This window comes from Calonectris borealis, chromosome 7 (assembly GCF_964195595.1).
Source record: "Calonectris borealis chromosome 7, bCalBor7.hap1.2, whole genome shotgun sequence".
Lineage (NCBI taxonomy): Eukaryota > Metazoa > Chordata > Aves > Procellariiformes > Procellariidae > Calonectris > Calonectris borealis.
Window position 1 is genome coordinate 11,042,195 of NC_134318.1, and position 21,817 is coordinate 11,064,011.

The 21,817-nt window shown below is 39.1% G+C and overlaps 1 protein-coding gene across 1 annotated transcript in view; it reads left to right on the forward strand.

The window, feature by feature from the left end:
• The window catches only part of ANK3 (ankyrin 3), a 210,693-nt gene that overhangs the window by 166,666 nt on the left and 22,210 nt on the right, over positions 1 to 21,817 (forward strand). The window contains exons 32-40 of the mRNA XM_075154275.1: positions 609 to 837; positions 1,440 to 1,565; positions 2,341 to 2,463; positions 2,947 to 2,973; positions 4,708 to 4,789; positions 9,180 to 16,880; positions 17,519 to 17,593; positions 18,474 to 18,605; positions 19,630 to 19,773. Coding sequence (XP_075010376.1) covers positions 609 to 837; positions 1,440 to 1,565; positions 2,341 to 2,463; positions 2,947 to 2,973; positions 4,708 to 4,789; positions 9,180 to 16,880; positions 17,519 to 17,593; positions 18,474 to 18,605; positions 19,630 to 19,773 — 8,639 coding nt within the window. The remainder of the gene's footprint in view (positions 1 to 608; positions 838 to 1,439; positions 1,566 to 2,340; positions 2,464 to 2,946; positions 2,974 to 4,707; positions 4,790 to 9,179; positions 16,881 to 17,518; positions 17,594 to 18,473; positions 18,606 to 19,629; positions 19,774 to 21,817) is intronic.

Consider the following 21,817-nt stretch of genomic DNA (forward strand, 5'->3'; position numbering starts at 1 on the left):
AAAGCTTTATAAAGAGAGAGAATTGCTGAAAGAACCAAATAGATCAGGACTGAAATATTGTGGAAAAGACTCATACAAACTACAAATTAAAATATTTATAACTTGTATCAAAATTGTCATCAAACTCTTAATCATAAGATGAGAAAATAACAGTATAATATCTATCCCTTTGGGAAACTTCACTGTGGGCATATTCGGTTCAACCTATGTGGGAGATGTGATTTTGCTGTATGTATGTGTTTTAAAGGAGGTTGTTTTAGCAAATCAAATATACAGTGAATCATCAGCACATTACAATATACATGGTGTTTGGTCACAAGAAATACAATTTCCCTACTTTGGCTTCAAATGAGGCTTAAAATAGACAGTTTTATGAGATACCAGTGTGAGAAGGGTCAAATAAGTATATCAACATTTCATTGCCAGTTATTCCCAATTTTTGGATGGTTAAAGCTCCACTGAAAGTAGAAGGAAAATTACAGCTTTGGGAAGTCTGCAAGGACAGTACACATGGCCAAGGATCACAGGACATGGTTTCTCTTTAAAGGCTTAAGCAATGTTTGAGCATAATGAAAAGTTGATTTAATGGTTTGCTTTTTGCCACTCAGATTTTGGCTCGCAGACTGCCATCAAGTACTAGAGACTGTTGGACTGGCAACACAACTTTATAGAGAATTAATATGCGTTCCTTATATGGCAAAGTTTGTGATATTTGCCAAAATGAATGACCCTGTGGAATCCAATTTGCGTTGCTTCTGCATGACTGATGACAAAGTGGACAAAACTTTGGAGCAACAAGAGAACTTTGAAGAAGTTGCAAGAAGCAAAGACATTGAGGTATATTTCTTACTCACAGCTGGCTTCCTCCTTGTAAATGGACAATGTGTTCCAAGTGGCAACAGGTCCTGCAAAAGCCAATATAAGCCCAGTTAAATAAAGGTTCGCAGTGAGGCTGTGTCAAAAAATTTCTTGAAAGGAGGCCAAAAAAGGACAAGGTGGGGGGAGCATGAGGACCTGTCTCCAAATGGGTGCCCCAGGCCAATCTTCAGTGGGTTTTGCACACACTGCTGTCGAGTAGCCCTGGCTGGGCTTTGCAGATGGCTGACCTGGAATTCCTTCTCATTGGCCCTGCAGACACACAGTCATGAGTAGAGCTGGTTTGTGGTGAATATGTAGTCACCAACACACAGTTTCTTGAAGGAAATCTACACATTCTTACTGCAGAAAAGTCACTTGTGTAGCTCACGGTTTACCAAACTGCCTGCACTCATAATACCTTGCCATAATGCATAGTGATTTTCTAATTTGTTGTTGAATTTAATCTGAATGGGCACTTGTGCTAAACTCAGGAACTATGATGGGGGAAATCATGATATACTTATGTACATGGTTCTACTATGAAAAGAGGTTTTATTGATTTTTATTTATTGCTTTGATAGGTTCTGGAAGGAAAACCTATTTATGTTGATTGCTATGGAAATCTGGCCCCTTTGACTAAAGGCGGACAGCAGCTTGTTTTCAATTTTTATGCTTTCAAAGAAAATAGACTGCCGTTCTCTATCAAGGTAAAAGCAAAACAAGCCAAATAATTCTGCTGATTATTTCCCGCCCCCCGTCCCCGTCATAACACTTTTTCAGCCCGATAGGACTAACTTGCCTCGAGGGTGTAAGTGTCATTGTTTAATATGTGAATAACACGGAAAGGGTGCTTTGCATGGAGCCACAAAAGAGCTGCTGGCAGATCTGGGACCAGAATACTCATATATGGATTCACAGCCTTTTATTAAAACCGTATCTCAAGTCAGACCCCCAGAATATTACCACTACTGGTGGTAATCACTATTTCCCAGGTACTAAGCAAAGGAGATGCATTCAATAACACACTGTACAGGGGAACACCCTCCAAAAAGTGTGCGCAGACACTTCATCTCCAAATTACCATGAATGGATGCTCACTTTCCTGAGCCTTATCATAGCTGCCATGCAAAAGAAGTTTTTAAGCATTTTGATAAGCACAAGTGCAAAACATGGCAGAAAAAAATGAAGGTGAGCAAAAAATATCTCTCAGTAATATCCCAGTATGAAACTGTCTGGTTGGACTCACTCAACATCTTGTCTTGCATGGATTTACCACCAGAGAGCTTCAGGCTGATCTAACTCTTTCATGGTAACACTTTTTCTCCTTCAGCACCTCAGGCTGAGCTCCAGCTCAGTAACATTGGTATTTACCCATTATATAGCTTCTTGTGGAAAGAAACTGAGAAACTCTCCAGAAACAAACCTCCTCTAGGTATCTGAATTACTACATATTACTACACTGTACTAAAATTTCTTTTCTAGGTAAGAGACACCAGCCAGGAACCTTGTGGTCGATTATCATTTTTGAAAGAACCAAAGACTACGAAAGGACTGCCACAAACAGCTGTTTGCAACTTGAATATCACTCTGCCAGCACACAAAAAGGTATTTGTTAGGACAAGTAAACATTTTCCTTAGGGTTTGATTTTATTTTTGCTCCTTTAGTTTTTGTCTTTTTTTTTTTTTTCTGCTAGTGATAAAGAAACCCTGTGAAATGTCAGTAATGGGAATGCTTTGGAACATGATAAAGGCTTTTTAAATTTGTGTTTTATTGGGTTCCTGTATGTAGAACGCTTTTAAAGTCTCTTGTTACTGTGGTGTCAAGTTCCTATAATTTTTATGATTCTGTTTACAGCTCATGCTTCAGCCTGCAAGTCATAGGTTTATGCTTTCAGTAATGTCATGTGTTGATTTGCATTGGATGTAGGATTTTGTTTTTCTTTTGTGTTGACATTTTGGATTTGCTTTGCCGTATAAATCAGCTTGCATTTTGTGCTCCCAATTTGGTCCTTTTCATATCCTGATATTCTTTTCCCTGCTGTCCATTATAATATTCCTTGTCTCTGCAATGCATCTTGGGACCAAAAGGAAACAGAGTCAGATCAAGAAGATGAGGTAATATAAACACTGTCTTCTGTTTTTATTTCCTTCAGATTTAGTGAAGAAAAGCAATATGTTATAGAAAAAACAAACAACTATTTTTAACTGTGGCATTGAAATGATACCTACAGAATAACCATATCCTTGATATCTGATAGTCTGTTGCAAAACAGTAGAAGTGCACAAATGTGGAAAAAACATGATTATATATTATGAAATTAAACCAAGCATTGAATAATAGCAGTCTAAAATTTAACTAATTTTCTTCTGAAAAAGGATAGAATTATAAAATTCAGACCAAGTCCATTTTTGGCAAAATCAAGAAGAGTTTAGTGGATATGATTTTACCTCTTGGAGTAGTACTGCCAATGCTTTGGTAACTTGTATTTCTGAGAAGGAAAGAAGTATTGTTGAGGCCACAATAGTGGCCTATAATATTTTACTCTGGAAGATAAACTGGATTTTTCTGAAAAAGCAAAATAGCCAAGAGCAATTTCTAAATATTGTTTACAAATTTATTTTCAAATAAACCTCAGATATTTGCAGCTTAAAAATTCACTGTTTGCTGGAAACTGCAATATTAGATTGTCAGGAAATTGAGCGGGTTTTACTCATTAGAGGTAGTGATAAATGAGATCACCTTATAAAAGAAACTACATAGATGTATCCCATTTACTTAGCAGCAAAGTTTTCTTCTCTTCCTGGTGGCAAATGAATAGCAGTAGCCACCTGCTGATTAAAATAATAATAAAAAAACCAAACCAAAACATTCCTTACATGTTAAAAAATAACAGTAGCAACGACATCACTTTGTTTCCACAGGGTTTGTTCCCAGTGAGCTATTATATAGCTATAACAATAGTTTTCTTTCTTAACAAACCATATTTTTAGCCACATAATCAAGTGAGCTGATCTCTGAAGGACTTTTAATATTTAAGACATCACACTAGCAGCTATGCCACTGAACGCAAGCGACTTATGATGCAATTTATTAGTTAACAATAGTAGTTTGCTTTCTAATCTGCATCTTTGCATTTTGTGCCTATTAAAAAAATCCCGTCCCATGCCTTTTTTTGTCCTTAATGTATTCACTTTAAAGCCAGTGTACGTTGTGGTGTATGTGCTTTCAGGACAAATTAATTTGGAGATAAATACTTGATCAGTCTAAGTGGTACTCTTATGAATGTTTTATGTCTGTATCTGTAGTCTTTTGTGTTGATCCCCTGTTTCTAGCCAAAGGTGGTTTGTTTTACAGAGAATGAATAATATCATACCATTTCTAGTAGTGTGAAGCAGTTTATTAAGTGATAATGGGATAATATAGTATTGAGATACTTTAAGGCAGGATCATAAGCCACACCTGCTATCTAAGCTCTTTTATCCATAAGCAGAGACGTTGTGAGCAGGAATGAACCCATGGGGTCATCTCTTAGGGTTGCAGTCCCTTCCCTGCTTGCTCCAGAAGGGTAGTCATTCACAGCAGGTTTCTTCCACCTCCAATAGCCACGCTCCCTGCTCCACAGTGCCTGACACTCATTACATGGCAGGCAGGAATGGAGACTGGCTCTGTCCATTCCCTGCCTGCTTGCCCAAATTTGGCTTCAGCGTGCCTTCCTGAAGCTGAACAGAAACATCCATTCTCCCTTGTGGGGATATGTACCGCAAATCATGCTGAGGTCTAATGATTGTTCTGTTCAAATGGAGGATAACGATACTAAAGACACTAAACAGTATTATGTTTTGTTGCAGACGGAGAAAGCTGACCGGCGCCAGAACTTTGTCTCCCTTGCTTTACGTAAGCGCTACAGCTATCTGACTGAGCCTGGAATGAGTGAGTTGCTATTACCAAAGTACTAAACCATATATACATGATTTTTCATAAGAAGAGTCATTTTTTCTATAAACGTTGTATTTAGTGTCACTCTGGAAAAAAAGAAAAAAAAACCCCACCTATCTAAAACAAAACTCTTGGATGGTCTGTGAACTCTTGTGTTGTAAAAAAACCCACCTATCTAAAACAAAACTCTTGGATGGTCTGTGAACTCTTGTGTTGTGAGAGCTTGAAGAATCCTGACTGGCAAATGACACGTGTTAGTTAAGTAAAAATATAATAATTTTTTAAAATGCCATGTAGCTCCAGAGTAGGAGGATTACAAATTGCTTTCAAAAAGAGTCTGTTCCTCTTCCCTTTGAAAGATTGGAGAGAGCTGCTGTAGAAGGGAATGTTACGCAAAAGTTCAGCAAGCTGGAGAATGCCATTCAGATAAGCGCTTAAATGTTTAGATACTTAGCCAAAATGGACTCTCTCATATTTTATATTTTCCCTCTTCTTTCTCCTCCCCTTCCCTTTTTCCTCTGTTCCCTGCAGATGCTTTTTATTCCTTGGCACCACACATTGCTTCCTCTTAAACTTATGTTCCCCTTGACCAGGCCTGTGGCATTCCTTTCCTTCCCTGTTAAATACAATAATGTATTTGGCTTAGCTTTTCTTCCCTCACCTCTCCTGTCTGAGGTTGACTGCTATTGTTCCCCATTCCCAGGCTTTTTCTTGCCTTTTTTTTTCCTTCGTGACTTCTCAGTTGCTACCCTGCAACAGACCCTTTGAAATAATTCCGTAAAATCCATAGACAAACTTCATCTGGTCTTGGGAGTTCCCACTGGATGGCTGCTGTTTAATTATCCTGTAAGATCTATGGCTTCTTTGGATCAGATGTGCTCCAGAATATATTACACTTCTCAGGCCTGGAAGAAGACTTCAAGCATATAACATCTGAAGAAGCTATCAGATCTGCTGAGACATCTTGATGGACTGTTAAGGTATCGTGAAAGGCTTGATGGGAACTGAGAGAGAGGGAAAAGGAAGTTGCTTGAAAGGAGTTTGATGACTGTGTATGTTGCTTACAATTAGTTTTTCAGGCCTCACTGAAAAAGAAGAAAAAGTAGTCTTATATATTATCCATTAAGTCTCATTTGCAAAAAGTTGGAGGGGAAAAAACCTAAACCCACTTGAGCGGTACTCAAAAAAAAAAGGGTTAACACAGTAGAAGTTCCTGACCGTTCTTTAACTATTCTATCCCTTTCGGCAATGGTTACTACTTAAGGCTCTGAGCTACCCAAAAAGGGTATCAAAAGTGATTGTGTTTGCCAGGAAACATCGTAGATAGTGGTTTGGCCATCAGCCTGAGCACCACGTCCTGTGCACATGGAGCATGTAGTCAGCAACTGTCACTACCACCTGCACCATGCTGGTGCGAGGGGAGGATGTTACCTCAGAGGTGCAGCTCTTCCAGAGAGCACACACTACCCAACACAGAGCCAGGACTGCTGCTGTGGCTGCTTTACACTGCAGGGTATTTGCTCCAGTGATTGGATACGAGTGATGAACCTCCACCTATTTCCAGTGAATTTGATGGCACAGCTCCCGCAGTTTTGGTAGCAGCAGGGGTTGTTCTTTTTACTCACACAGGCTTATGCGTGCGTGCCCGTGCACACATACAGATTTTTTTCCTCTGCACCCCTGTCAGTGCCAGTGCAGAAGAGAGCAAGGCAGATGGGATATTCCCCTGCCTCCCTGTCCTTACCCCTGCTCAGGCAAAGGGACCAAAGAGACCAAAGACCCCTCGTCTCTTCCCAGCAGTGAGGTCCCCACAGAAGAGGAGTGCTGCAGTGGGTTAAACCTGCTCGGTCCTGGCTGTTTCCTTGCAGCTGAAGAGGAGCAAGGCTGAGCGAGGGCCACTTGTATGGGTTCACTCAGCGCTTTCAATTACCAGCTGCAAGCAAGGAAGTGTAGTTTCATGCACAGAAGGTAGTAACTAACATCTGTTTTCTGATAAAATCTTGGATGCAGAGTGATGGAAACTGTTAAGGCCAAGAGTGTCCAGTAGCCAAAAAGGGCTGTTATATAAAACCACTCTTTAGAATATTATCCCACTCTAAAGACTTGCATGGTTGTGGGGATTTCTTTGCTATTTCAAAATAGTAAAATTGCCCAGTTCCCTGCTGTTTGAGTTATGTCATAGCTGCACACACTGGTAAATTACTCAATTTCCTTTGTACCAGTTCTTCTTCTCAACTGCAGTAAGGAGCACAGAAAAAGCATCTTAAACATGTCTGAATCCATGATTTAACAGGAGAAAGAGCAGTTAAGAGGGGAGCCTGTTGGTTTGATTGCCTCACTAGCCAGTTGTGATAGACTGGCTCATCACATCGCAGTGGAGACCCTGTAAAGACATTTCCAAACACAAACTGCTGAACAAGTTGTTTTGTTGTTAGTTCTTTTCATAGTGATTTTGGGGTTTTTTTCTTGGACTTGGGACTATGAACTTTTGGTGAATGTTAGCAGCTGCTACTAATTAATCTTCATAATAAAGTCTAGCTCATTTAATGAAATACACTATGTTTTCTTGTTTGGGGGGAAGAAGAAGTATGTTGGCACTTAGAAATAAGATTGCAAGGAAAAATGGATGTTTCTTGACATAGGCTGTGCCAGTCAGGCCTAGTATTCAAGCTCTCTTCAACCTAAATATTCTCAAACTGCACTATCGCCAGCCATCCACATCGCCTTCTGGGCTTTGATTGGCTTCTATAGGACCAGGACGTTTCTCCTTGCAGGATATGGACCTGTGGTATACTGAATATTCACCATTCTATAAGATTGTGTGTGCTTTAACAGTTTAGTATTAGCCTTGTTAAGCTTCTTTCACTGTAACTTACTCTCTGTCTATAAGACAGATCAAGCAGGTTTGACAAATTATTAGTGTAACTTCAGAGAAAGGTATGTTGAATAAGTTGTTTGGATATTTTAGCTCCATTTCTAACTCCAACTTTAAAGAAAAAAAAAAAGCCCTCTAAGTTACTTTCAATGTCAACTCTCCGAATGTTATTCTGTATCAGAGGATATGTATGCTGTAATGGTATTCCCAGAAATACTTTCTTCTGGCATGAGTACGTCCTGTGATGCAAAATGTGATTGATGATGATTTTGTTCAAAATGCCTATGAATAAGTTGAGTGTTCTGGGGGATGATAACTGTTAACAGGTTTGTCCTTGCCAGGAAGTTTTTGCATAATATATTGTTCTTTGACTGCTTTTCTAATGTTACCTTTTGAGAAATGTAAAGTTGAACAGGTCTGTCTTTGAGCTGATACAAGAAATCTCCTCAAAAGGTACCAAGACACTACATCTTGTAGAAAAAGTGTACTCTTCTTTTAATGGCCTTTTGTGAAATGATTTTGTAAGGTTTACATATTTGTGCTTAATACAGCATACAAAGTGTATTAATCTCTGTGCTTGTTTTGACATGATATATTGTGCATGAATAAAAACTGATTCAGTTGCTTTGCTTGCTCACGTTTGTCATATATCATACTTTCCATATTTCATGTATGACATATGCTTCTTAAAATCATTTCATGTAAAGTTTTACTTTAGTTTTTACCAAACAAAAGGAATATCGCATGAGAAACAAATGCAAAAGTTCCTTTCCTTTCTTTATTTTTATTATTTTTTTAAAAACTTGACTCAGAAAAGCTCTTGCTCTTATTGGCTTTGTGAGTGTGAAGCATATCCGAATTGTGCATGGGAGATATAGATTTGAATTTATTCCAGTTGCTTCACAGTTTGCACATCAATTGCCTGTCACTTAAAGGAATTTTGGGTTCTGCATGAAATAGTTCTGAGTGGTTTAAAAAAAAGATTTTAGCTCTATAATGTCATTTTACACAAGTTTATATTTTGTATAGGTTCAATACCTGAATAGAACAACAACAACAGAAATTATTAAAAGGATAATTCTAATAGTTGCGCAAAGCAGAGACATACCTAAACAGGCAAAATAGAACCGATACGAATATTTCAGAAATAGCACATCAGAAAGTCAATAGGAAGTAAGAGAAGAAATTTTAATGTAGCTTTATTTTTACCTTATGGATTCCTTCTGTGTGTCTTCTGTTCTTCATTGTTTGCAGATTTGGTTGCTATGTGCTTTCTGTCTTTCATTTCATGTTGCTTTTGGTTTGGACCAGTCATCAGTATATGGCTCATTCCTATTTTTTTCTTTCCTTTTTTAAATCTTCTTTTGCCTCCTTCATCCTAACTCACGCAAACAATTGTACTTGCTTTTTGTAATATTACAACGTTTACTGACCAATTTTCTTCTCTGGTCTCTCTGTTTTTCAATCATTTTTGTTGATTTATGTTTGATTTTAATTTAAAAATTTAAGAAACAGTTGAACGGAGTGCAGGAGCAACAAGATCCCTACCTGCTACTTACTCATACAAGCCATTCTTTTCAACACGACCATATCAGTCATGGACAACAGCTCCAATTACAGTGCCTGGGCAAACCAAATCAGGCTTCACTTCCTTATCAAGCTCTTCCTCTAACACTCCTACAGCTTCCCCATTAAAATCAATATGGTCTGTTTCTTCTACTTCTCCAATCAAATCCACATTAGGAGCTTCTACCACGTCTTCAGTTAAATCTGTTAGTGATGTAGCATCTCCAATTAGATCATTTCGGACAATCTCTTCACCAATAAAAACTGTGGTATCGCAGCCTCCATACAATATGCAGGTTACTTCAGGCTCTTTCGTCAAAGCTCCCGCAGTCACAGAAGCCGCTAGTCTAAAAGGGCTGGCATCCACTACCACATTCCCCTCTCGGACATCTCCAGTGACTACAGCAGGATCTCTCTTGGAGAGATCATCCATAACCATGACGCCTCCAGCATCCCCCAAATCCAACATTAACATGTACTCTTCAAGTTTGCCACTTAAATCAGTCATCACATCAGCATCTTCACTTTTATCGTCCCCGCTAAAGTCAGTGGTGTCACCTGCTAAGTCAGCAGTTGATGCTGTTTCATCCTCTAAAGTCATGATGGCATCGTCTCTCTCGTCGCCTGCAAAACATGTACCTGGACACACAGATGTACCATTGCTTAATGGATCTGTGTCACCTCTGAAATACCCATCTTCTGCCAACTTAATAAATGGATCCAAAGCTGCAGCTGTTTTTCAAGACAAGATTGCTGCAGCTGCACATTCTGCAAGTTGTGCTGCTAATGCAGTTGCTGACACGGCTGAGAGAGTGTTTTCAACAGCTACAACAATGTCATTTTCTCCACTCAGGTCATTTGTGTCTTCAGCACCATCAGCTTTCCAGTCAATGAGAACTCCTCCTGCAGGTGCTTTGTACACAGCCCTTGGGTCAATATCTGCAACTACCTCATCAGTAACTTCATCAACGATAACAGTGCCGGTATATTCTGTAGTCAATGTTTTGTCTGAACCAGCATTAAAGAAGCTCCCAGAGTCGTCTTCACTTACAAAATCAGCTGCTGCGTTACTGTCGCCTATTAAAACATTGACTACAGAGGCACGCACACAGCCTCCCTTTAATCGAACTTCATCTCCAATAAAATCATCCTTGTTTTTAGCACCCTCTGCTCTCAAACTGTCCACACCATCTTCTTTATCCTCCAGTCAGGAGATACTGAAAGATGTTGCTGAAATGAAAGAGGATCTAATAAGAATGACTGCAATATTGCAGACAGATGTCGCAGAGGACAAACCGTTCCAACCTGAGATACCAAAAGAGGGTAGAATTGATGATGAAGAGCCCTTTAAAATTGTTGAGAAAGTAAAAGAGGACTTAGTAAAAGTTAGTGAGATTCTGAAAAAAGATGTGTGTTTAGAAAGTAAAGGGTCGGCTAAAGTATCCAAAAGTGATCAAGGACACCTGTCTGAGGATGACTGGGTAGAGTTCAGTACAGAGGAGATTGATGAAGCGAGACAGCAAGCTTTGACAAGCCCTCCTATATCTGTTCCAGAGAAGGTCCAAATTAAAACTAAAACCATGTCGGAAAAGGATTATAGCTTGTCAAAAGTTATTGATTACTTAGCAAATGATATTGGTAGCAGTTCATTAACAAACATAAAGTACAAGTTTGAAGAGGGGAAAAAAGAAGGTGAAGAGAGACAAAAACGCATTTTAAAACCAGCTATTGCTTTGCAGGAACATAAACTTAAAATGCCTCCAGCCTCCATGAGGCCTTCAACATCAGAAAAGGAGTTATGTAAAATTGCAGATTCCTTTTTTGGAACAGATACTATTTTAGAGTCTCCAGATGACTTTTCTCAACACGATCAAGATAAAAGTCCCTTATCTGACAGTGGCTTTGAAACGAGGAGTGAAAAGACACCTTCTGCCCCACAAAGTGCTGAAAGCACAGGGCCAAAACCACTTTTCCATGATGTACCCATCCCTCCTGTCATTACAGAAACAAGAACTGAAGTAGTTCATGTTATCCGCAGCTACGAACCATCGTCCGAAGAAATTCCAGAGCAGAAAGCAGAGGAGCTACCGGCCTCGAAACCTACCCCTACGTTTATGGAGCTAGAGCAAAAACCTGCTGGATCTATTAAAGAGAAGGTTAAAGCTTTTCAAATGAAAGCCAGCACCAGTGAAGAAGATGACCATAAGTGTGTCCTTAGTAAAGGTGTCCGAGTAAAAGAAGAAACTCATATCACTACGACAACTAGGATGGTTTATCATAAACCTCCAAGCACTGAAAGCACGTCTGAAAGAATTGAGGAAACAATGTCTGTCCATGACATAATGAAAGCCTTTCAGTCTGGACGTGACCCTTCCAAAGAACTGGCAGGTCTGTTTGAACATAAATCATCAGTAACATCCGATGTTAGCAAGTCTGCTGAAACTTCACCACAACATGCAGAGAAGGACAGCAAAATGAAACCCAAACTGGAGCGAATAATAGAGGTCCATATTGAAAAAGGTAATCAGGCTGAACCTACTGAAGTCATTATTAGAGAAACAAAAAAGCATCCAGAAAAAGAAATGTATGTATATCAGAAAGACTTACCTCGGGGAGATACTAACTTAAAAGAGTTGGAAAAACATGATGCTTTTCCTTGTTCAGACGAACAAGGTCAGCAAGAAGAAGAGGAGCTCACGGCCGAAGAGTCACTTCCTTCTTATCTGGAATCCTCTAGAGTTAACACTCCCGTGTCCCAGGAAGAAGACAGTCGCCCTAGTTCTGCTCAACTCATGTCTGATGACTCTTACAAAACACTGAAGCTTTTGAGTCAGCACTCAATAGAATACCATGATGATGAGTTGTCAGAACTAAGAGGGGAGTCTTACAGGTTTGCTGAGAAAATGCTTCTTTCAGAAAAGCTAGATGTGTCTCATTCTGATACTGAGGAGTCAGTTACTGACCATGCTCTACCCCTTAGTGCAGAGTTACAGGGGTCTGATAAACGATGCAGAGAAAAAGTAGCTACTGCCCCCAAAAAAGAGATTCTCTCCAAAATCTATAAAGATGTATCTGAAAATGGTGTAGGTAAAATGTCTAAAGATGATCATTATGATAAAGTGACAGTATTACACTACACTGGAGATGTTAGTAGTCCAAAACATGCGATGTGGATGCGCTTTACTGAGGACAGATTAGACAGAGGTAGAGAAAAGTTGATATATGAAGACAGGGTGGACAGGACTGTTAAAGAGGCAGAAGAAAAACTGACTGAAGTATCACAGTTTTTTCGGGATAAAACAGAGAAGTTGAATGATGAGCTACAGTCTCCGGAGAAAAAGCAGCATAAAAAAAATGGCAAAGAAATACATTCTAGCCAGAGCTCTGCCAGCAGCAGCCCTGAGAAAGTTCTGCTCTCTGAATTACCATCGTCCGGTGACGAATGGAGTAAGGTGAAGCAGTATGCACATGATGGGAAATGCTTTCCGACGGTGGATGAAAGAAAAGCGTCCAGTTTGCCCAGCAGTCCTGAAAAAAGGATATTTGTGCAACCTCCAGAGGACTCTAAACAAACTATGGAACACAAAGGAAGTGCTCAGCAGACTGGAGTACCTGAGGTTTCACAGACTGGATTTCAGCTGAAGCAATCAAAGCTCAGTTCCATTAGGCTTAAATTTGAACAAAGTATAAGTTCAAGGAGTAAGGACGTAACTCAAGAAGAAAAAAAGCTGGATGGTCAGTCCAAAATTCCAGTAAAGAAATTGCAAGAAAGTAAGTTACCAGTGTATCAGTTTTATTCCAGAGAGAAACACGCAAAGCAAGCAGAGGTCATTGACGGGAGCACAGCTTTACAGAAAGAGGTGAAAATACAGGAAGATGTTGTTCCAGGTAAAGGGAAAGCTATCGAAGACTTTCGTGCTTCAGACACACAAAAACAAAGAACGGAGATGGGAAAAGGCGTGCCAGAATACTTTTCAGAACTGCAGGCAAAAGACCTGGCATATGGCTCAGACTCAACAACGAAGGGACACTGGGACAAAAAAATCTATAGGACGTGGGAAAGTCCTGGAACTTCTAATCATAAAACACAAAAAGAAAAACTTTCACATGTGCTGGTTCCAGATACAGTAAAAGAAAACCATGTTGATCATGCTGAAGCTAAAACTGACAAAAAAAGTGAATTTATCACTGTGACAGAGCACAAACTGGCAGCAAATGGAATTCATTCAGAAGAAGTGAAGGAACTGACTGTAAAATCTCCCTCAAAAAGGGTTTTATACAGAGAATTTGTTGTCAGGGAGGGGGAACGTAATGGTGAAGTGGCTGATAAAATATCCAAAAGGAAAGAAGAAATTGCTGTGTCCCATATTCCAGTCAGAATTGTTGAGGAGAAGAGAACCATGCTTGATGGTGTCTATGAACTTTCAGCTAAAGTATCCCAATCAGCTGTGATTAAGGAGAAAGTTGAGAGGCAGATTGATCATGTGGAAGATGAAAAAATAAAGCATTCAGAAATCAGAAAAGTTACCAAGCAGCAGAGCTCGATAGGTCTAAGTCCTCCTGTTGAGGAAATGGAGATATCCCCTAGCAAATCACCAGATTCTTTAGAATGTAGTCCAGGAAACGAATTTCCTTCGAGTGAGTTAGTTGACCCCGGTGCCAGTGATTATTTGGATAAAGTTGCACCACTAGTAAGCACTGAGGGAGTAAAAGAAATTAAAACCTTACCTGTTTATGTCAGTTTTGTTCAAGTAGGAAAGCAATATGAGAAAGAGGTGCAACAAGGAAATATTAAAAAAATTGTCAGTCAGGAGAGTAAGACAGTACAAGAGACAAGGGGGACATTTTACACAGCTAGACAGCAAAAACAACCTCCTTCTCCACAAGGTAGTCCAGAAGATGACACACTAGAACAAGTGTCCTTTATAGATAGCTCTGGTAAAAGCCCTTTAACACCAGAAACACCGAGTTCAGAAGAAGTGAGTTACGAGTTTACATCTAAAACACCTGACTCACTAATAGCTTATATCCCAGGCAAGCCCAGTCCTATACCTGAGGTATCTGAGGAATCAGAGGAGGAAGCAGAGGCTAAGTCAACATCTGTAAAACAGGCAGAGGTTGAGGAACCACAGATTGACAAAGCATTACCTAGTCATATAAATAAGGACTCTAACAAAAGACCCAAAGGTAACAGAGTTGCCTACATTGAATTCCCTCCTCCTCCACCACTGGATGCAGATCAAGGCGAGTCAGAAAAGAAGCCTCATTATTCCACTGAGAGTGAAATGGAGATGACAGAAGTGAACTTGCAAGATGAACATGACAAATGCAAACTGGCTGAACCTGTCATAAGAGTACAGCCGCCGTCTCCTGTGCCACCGGGAGCAGATGTCAGTGACTCCAGTGATGATGAATCTCTCTATCAACCTGTTCCACTTAAAAAGTATACATTCAAACTGAAAGAACTGGAAGATGACCAGAAAGAAACCTCAAAACCCAGAGCCCCTGAAAAGATTGAGAAGCAGAAAGAGTTAGGACATCCCACTTCTGGGAAACCTAATGAGTTTGACATTGGGCTTGATTCACCCCAGAATGATGTAGTGCAAAATGGGAATAACAATGACCAGTCTGTCACAGAGTGTTCCATAGCAACCACTGCAGAATTCTCCCATGACACTGATGCGACAGAGATTGACTCTCTTGACGGTTATGATTTGCAAGATGAAGATGATGGTTTAACTGAGAGTGACTCTAAACTTGCAGGTCCGGCAGTTGAAACCAAAAAGGATGTATGGACTACAGAAGGCATTCTAAAGCAGACTGATCGCTGCTTTAGCCAGAGTAAGCTTGAAGTCATTGAGGAGGAAGGCAAGGTAGGCCCTGAAGAAGACAAGGCACCTTCGAAGGGTCCAGATTCTGAAAAAGCCGGAGATAAGAGCGAACAGAAGTCAGGGGCACAGTTTTTCACTTTGGAAGGCAGACACCCTGACAGGACTGTATTTCCTGATACGTATTTCAGTTACAAAGTAGACGAAGAATTTGCAACACCTTTCAAAACGGTGGCCACCAAGAGTCTAGATTTTGATCCGTGGTCCAATAACCGAGGTGACGATGAAGTGTTTGAGACTAAATCAAGGGATGATGAGGCTAAGCCATTTGGTCTGGCAGTGGAAGACAGATCTCAAGCCACAACACCTGACACAACTCCAGCCAGAACTCCAACAGATGAAAGTACGCCAACTAGCGAGCCCAACCCCTTCCCATTTCATGAAGGGAAGATGTTTGAGATGACTCGCAGTGGTGCAATTGACATGAGCAAGAGGGATTTTGTTGAAGAAAGACTCCAATTTTTTCAGATTGGTGAGCATACTTCTGAAGGGAAGTCAGGGGACAAGGGGGAAGGGGATAAAAGTACAGTCACTGCCATCACACAGCCACAGGCAGGGGACAACACTGTAGAAACAAACTTAGAGACACCAGTAGAAACAACAGCAGTTGAACATAAGCCCATCATCCAGGCCAGTGGAGATTGCATGGAACAAACACTTGGTAGTAACTCACTGGAAAAATCATCGGCAGCGGTAAACGCTTCTAAAGTTGATCCCAAATTGCGCACACCAATTAAAATGGGAATTACTGCTTCCACCATGACTCTGAAGAAAGATGGCCCTGGCGAAGTGACAGATAAGATAGAAGCTGTGATGCCAAGTGGTCAGGGATTAGAAAATGAAACTGTAGCAGTGATTGCGAGTTCAGCTTCTAGCCAGACAAGCTGTAGGCAAACAGAAAACACTGATTTTCCAAAAGATAATTTTAATAACAACAACAATTTGGATTCATCTGCTGTCCCTACAGATGATATTACCTGTAATGTAGTGCTAAAAGAACATTTGGAACCGAAATGTTCCCGCCAGAAAGCTAATCAAGCGAAAAGCACTTCAGGAAAAGGTACAGGGACAACACAAGGACACAGAGTAAGAGATAAGCAAAAACCACACGGAGAGCAGCAAAAGTCAACAGAGTTGGTAGGGGCTAGAGGAAAATCAAAACTTCCTGTAAAGGCCAGCTCAGTAAAAGAAGTCTTTTCACAAAATAATCTCCAAAGCAATACAGGGAGTAAAGTGAGAGGGGCTAGTAAGCCTGATAAAGCGAAACAAAATAATTCTTCTCCCTGTCTAGAAGCAAGGTCTAGGATTCCTGTAAAAAATACACGTAGGAGTAATCTAGCTAGAAGAACTCCAGCCCTGCCAAAACAAGAGCAGGTAGAGAAAGAAACACCAAAACAGCTTCCTTCTAAATTACCAGTAAAGGTAAGATCTACCTCCGTCACCATGACAACAGTTAAAGTAAGGAAAAATCAGCTTAGGGAGGTATGTAAACATTCTATTGAATATTTTAAGGGAATTAGTGGTGAGACATTAAAGCTTGTGGATCGTCTATCTGATGAAGAGAAAAAGATGCAGTCAGAGGTCTCTGATGATGAAGAAGACAGTACATCAAGGAACACATCCTTATCAGAAGCTACTCAAGTTTACCAGCCTTCCATTACATCGAAGTCTGCTAGAGACATGAGAACAGAGGCAGCATCTATAAAATCAAAGATTGAAAAGGCCGACAGTGAGAGGAGGAGGAGTAAGAGGACTGGTGAGAATGAAGGCAGTCAGGTTTCTGGAGCTCTCATGGCTCACCTCGTGGAGATCAAGCCTAGTTTGTAAAACTTTCAACTTGTTGATCCTAGTGCATGAACTGTTGTGATTGCCTGTGGAGTGACTTAACTGTAGTTTTCATTCTGTCATTGTCATCTGTATGTGCTGTCTTACACTCTTCTTTCTTCCTTTAAACAAATCCTGTACTGTAGAAAGCTAGTGAAGCATGCCAAAGACATTCATGTAACTCTCAAATTGATGTAACCCAGAAATTGAAAGATTTCTTTTGTGACAGCAAATTGGTTCTGTCGAAGTAGAGAAAACAGATGATAATCTGGTCTTGGTGGTTTCCACCAGTAATTGAACAACTTGTGTACAGTCTAACAGCTAGATTGTCAGCATGTTTGGTTTCATTACACGACATCATGTAGTTTGACATTTGGCTTTACACAGGTGAAAATATAAAAGTTGTGAAAAAAATTTGCTTTCTAGGTTATTAGGACACACAACCATTGTAGTAAACAATATAAGTACCGGCAACTTAGTCAAATTAAAGCTATTATTTATAATAAACTATTATCCGGTATTGTGGTTTTCTGTGCAAAACCTTTTTAATCGAGAAATTATAAATCACAGGTCCACAGAGTCCATGTGAACGGACAGATATAAGGATGGCAATTGTAGCCGATCACCTAGGACTTAGCTGGACAGGTAAGCTTTTCTGCTTTAATATTGAAATTAGTTTTCGCTATTACATTTTCAGGTACTCTTTTACCAAAAGCTGTAACAAGGCTGCATCAAGCTCTCTCGAATTCACAGTGAGCCCAGCCTCCCAAAACATGCAACACACTGCTGGGCAAAGATGCCTAATAGGAAATAGCTGTGAAGAATTATCCCATGGTGTTGCTACAAATCAAACAGAAATTCATAGGGAAAATAGCTAAAATGGCTCTCCTCTCAAGATGTTCACCCAAGGAGTTGAGACGATCTATCTACTCAGGCTTAGGGCTGCCTCTGTGTCTGGACAGCAGTTTCCTCAAAGCCCTGGAGGTTGCAGGGAGCCCAGCAGTGCCCCAGCAAGTCGGTGCCGTGTGTGGAGTTGCCTAAGTGTATGCCCACCATACCTCCACATGTTGATGGGCAGAGCTGGCCCTTCACAGGCTTGCAGCTGCAGCAGCCAGCTCTCCCTGGGCATAGGTGACGACAGCACTAGTGCTGAGCTGCACGGCAAGCTCACAAAGGAGTAACAGTCACTAGAAAAAAACAGATTTTGTAAATTAGTTGTTATGAGGTAGTGTCTACGGAGCATTTTTTCACCATGTTTAAGTGGCTTACTGGATATAAATACAATAATAGCTCACAAAGATGATGGAAATTCAAAATTATGTCTGTCTTAGGAAATTAAAATATGAGTATATAATGCCGTGTTCATCGTTATCTGTAAAGTTTCTGTCAGGTAGTTTTGTTGACATCTGTGTCATCTAAGAAAGATAATATTTTTAAGCCTGACAGGATGATTGAGGGATTTGTGCTTTGTTTGGTGTTTTTGTTGTAGTTTTCTTTTCTTGCTTGCTTTTTTTTGTCTTTATAGAACTGGCAAGAGAACTGAATTTTTCTGTGGATGAAATAAATCAAATCCGAGTAGAAAACCCAAATTCTCTCATTGCTCAAAGCTTCATGTTATTAAAAAAATGGGTTACCAGAGATGGGAAAAATGCTACAAGTAAGTTCAAGTAGTTACTTTTGTTGTTTATAAGTTATAGCCCATTTCATCTGTTGCCTGCTCTAAATAGGTTAAATTGAAGAAAACATTATGAATGTCTTTCGCAAACCACTGATGAAAAAAAAAAAGTTTCAGTTATATTTTTACCAAAAGTCAGAAACATGTCATGTTTATTCAGTATATATGCAGAAGGAAATAATCTGTTCTCCACATCCGTAATTGATGGGACAAGCAATGAACTTAAATTGCAGTAAAGAAAATATTAGGGAAAACTTTCCAATAGCAAGGAATGTGAAATGTGGCAATAGGCTGCCTGGAAAAGTTAGGCAGTCTCACAGTATTGCAGGTCATAAGAAAAGACTAAACCTTCTTCTGTGAGGAGTGATGGAGATGCTGATTCTGCTGGGTTTATCTCTGCATTTCACTTGAATTGCTCAAATTGAAAGAGAGGTTTTGATTTTTGTGTTAGGTCAATGGTGTTCATTACCATTCTCTAATTCACACACTCCTACACAATATTTGAGTCTACTTTGATCTCTTTCACTGTAAAAGTAATTTCCAGTATGTGTTCTCACAACAAGATTACTGTACATGAGATTTCCCGATGTTCTGCATGAATAGCCTTACAGTATTACCTACATGGCTACCTATTCTGTTGTTCCTCGAAACAGAATGGTAAAAGGATTTTTACACTTCTTTTACGCTCCAGTAAAAGGATATTTTGTTTCAGTAGTAAGTAAATACCTTCTTTAAGAACACTCTGACCTTACTCTTTGTGCCTTTTGTGTTGTAATAAAATTATACTTGGGGGGGAGGGAAGACTCTTACTAGATGTATATCTTGAATAAGTAGGCAGTAGAATGATTACTTAGACAAATGATGGGGTTTACTAGAACCAAAGGCATTGGGACAGAAACATATGCCAGCAATTTATAATTAATGCAATGTGAATGTAACTGAGAAAGACGATTACACAGTTCTGCAATGCTGAACGTTTTTCTGATGCGTCTTATTTGTTTTTCAGCTGATGCCTTAACTTCTGTATTGACAAAAATTAATCGAATAGATATCGTGACCTTGTTGGAAGGACCAATATTTGATTATGGAAATATTTCAGGCACCAGAAGTTTTGCAGATGAAAATAACGTTTTTCATGATCCCATTGATGGTAATTGAATTCCATGGTCATATTTAGTTCAGTGATATGTCCAATAGTACAATAATGTTGTATAAAGTAGACTTTAAAAAAAGACAGTAAGTTCTATAGAAATAATTGTTTTTAATGTGAAAGCTTTTTCCTCTCCTAAAGCGCGCTCATGGTACAATACGTAGGTTGCACATTAATATCTCAAAGAATAAGCCCAGGATCCCACAAATGTATGCCTGAGTAAGCTTGTTCTCATTAGCCTCAGTGTCAGTTAACAAGACCTGAATGTTTTTCTCCTGCAATAGTTTTGCTTTGAGGCTTGCCCATGTATATTTTTAATGTACTTGGTATTGCATGCTTTCCAATTTACCTGGAAATACATATATTCTTTGGATTCCTGTCTAGAAAACAGTAAGAATTCTTCGAAGAAAAAAAAAAAGAAGGAAGAGTAAGGAAAAAAAAAAGTGCTTAGTAATTGCATAGAGTAAATTAATGTGCAATTTACTACCAAGCCTCTTTGAGATAAGTGAACATCAATTACTTTATGATTTTTCACTTGGATCATTTCTACAATGGCAGTAGAAAAATAAGAAAATGTTTTATTAGGGCATGAGAGAATATCTTTTTCAGCCTCCTAATGGGTAAAATTGTGTAATAATTTTCACATGGAAGTTGTACCAACTGAGAACAGAATTGTGCAGGTTAATTTTGAGCCAGATTAAAAGGATAAATGAAGTTCTGCTTGTAAAACAGAATTGCTATAGGTATAGTTATTATTTATCAGTATGTTGAAGATGCTAAATATTGTTTTTTCTTCTTTTAAATGTTAGTTAATAGGCACTGGGTTGCTACATTCTTTACTTTGATTTTTGTCACATGTATTATAAATAGCTCCTTGAATAAGATTTTTCTTTTGTAAGTAACATTTCCTTTGCTTTTTGTAATTTGTTCAAGTATTTTAGTAGGATTTTTTTTCTTTAGAGCATATAAGCTCAGTGTACCTCCATTATTGAGCAGCATTGCTGGTCATTGAATCATTGCATTACAGAAATAATTTTCTGTTGACATTTTAAGAAAGTTGCTCTTGAAATGTTGCTTGCGCCTTTTAATAGTAGCATCAATGTTTTTATGAAAAAAATACACTTCTCTGCATTTGCTTTCTGTCTCTCCTCTTCTCTGAACCTTCCTCAAGCTTCCTGTCCTCACCAAAACCAGACCACCTTTGCCTTTCTCTCAGCTGATTCAGGAAAGAAAAAAAAACGTTAATGCACCTCCCTTTGCAGGCAGCACAATGTCGAGTTAACCCCACGGCATATATTTTTTCCTTTTGTAGGTTACCCAACCTATTATTTCTGGAAAGTGAACTTCCGATTTTGTTGTCATTTTTATGTGTGTATTCAGTTTAATCTTTTTGTGTGGTTTTCCCATGTTTTCATCAATTTTTCTTTTCTTTTCTCTCTTTATTTGATCAGTGTATCTGATTGTACCCATGTCACCAAGATCGCCTCACTCTCCAAGATCACCAAGATCTCCTTACTCACCACAGTCCTCTCACTTGTATAACTTTACTGTACCTGAAATATTCATATAGCTCTTCCTTGGTGTGTCTGTGTTCTCTTATCCCTTTGTTAACTTCCTTTTTTAGTTTTTTATCCTGCTGTGTGTTTAGATCTACTATTCTTTAGTATCCTCATTAGGATCCATTTCTGTTCCTCATTCTTTTAACTACTCCATTCTTGTGGCTCTATGGTTAAATTGGAGATACATATTTGTAGCATTGTATTGCTGGTATTATATATTTTTATGTAAAAGTATATTAAAAATGTGGACCTGTTTTAGAAATAATACCTACTGACAAAAAAGTGGCTGTCCTATGTTATGATCTACTTCTGTCTTTAAAATCTATTTATTAAACTTCCAAATTTTAAAAAATAAAAACTGGGAAAGAAAGATTTACACAATATGGCTGCAAGAGATTGTATTGGATATAAAGGGACAACCACCCTTGTCCACATTTGATTTATTGCATGCTCATAAGACAATCTGCTGTAGTTTGAAAATGTTA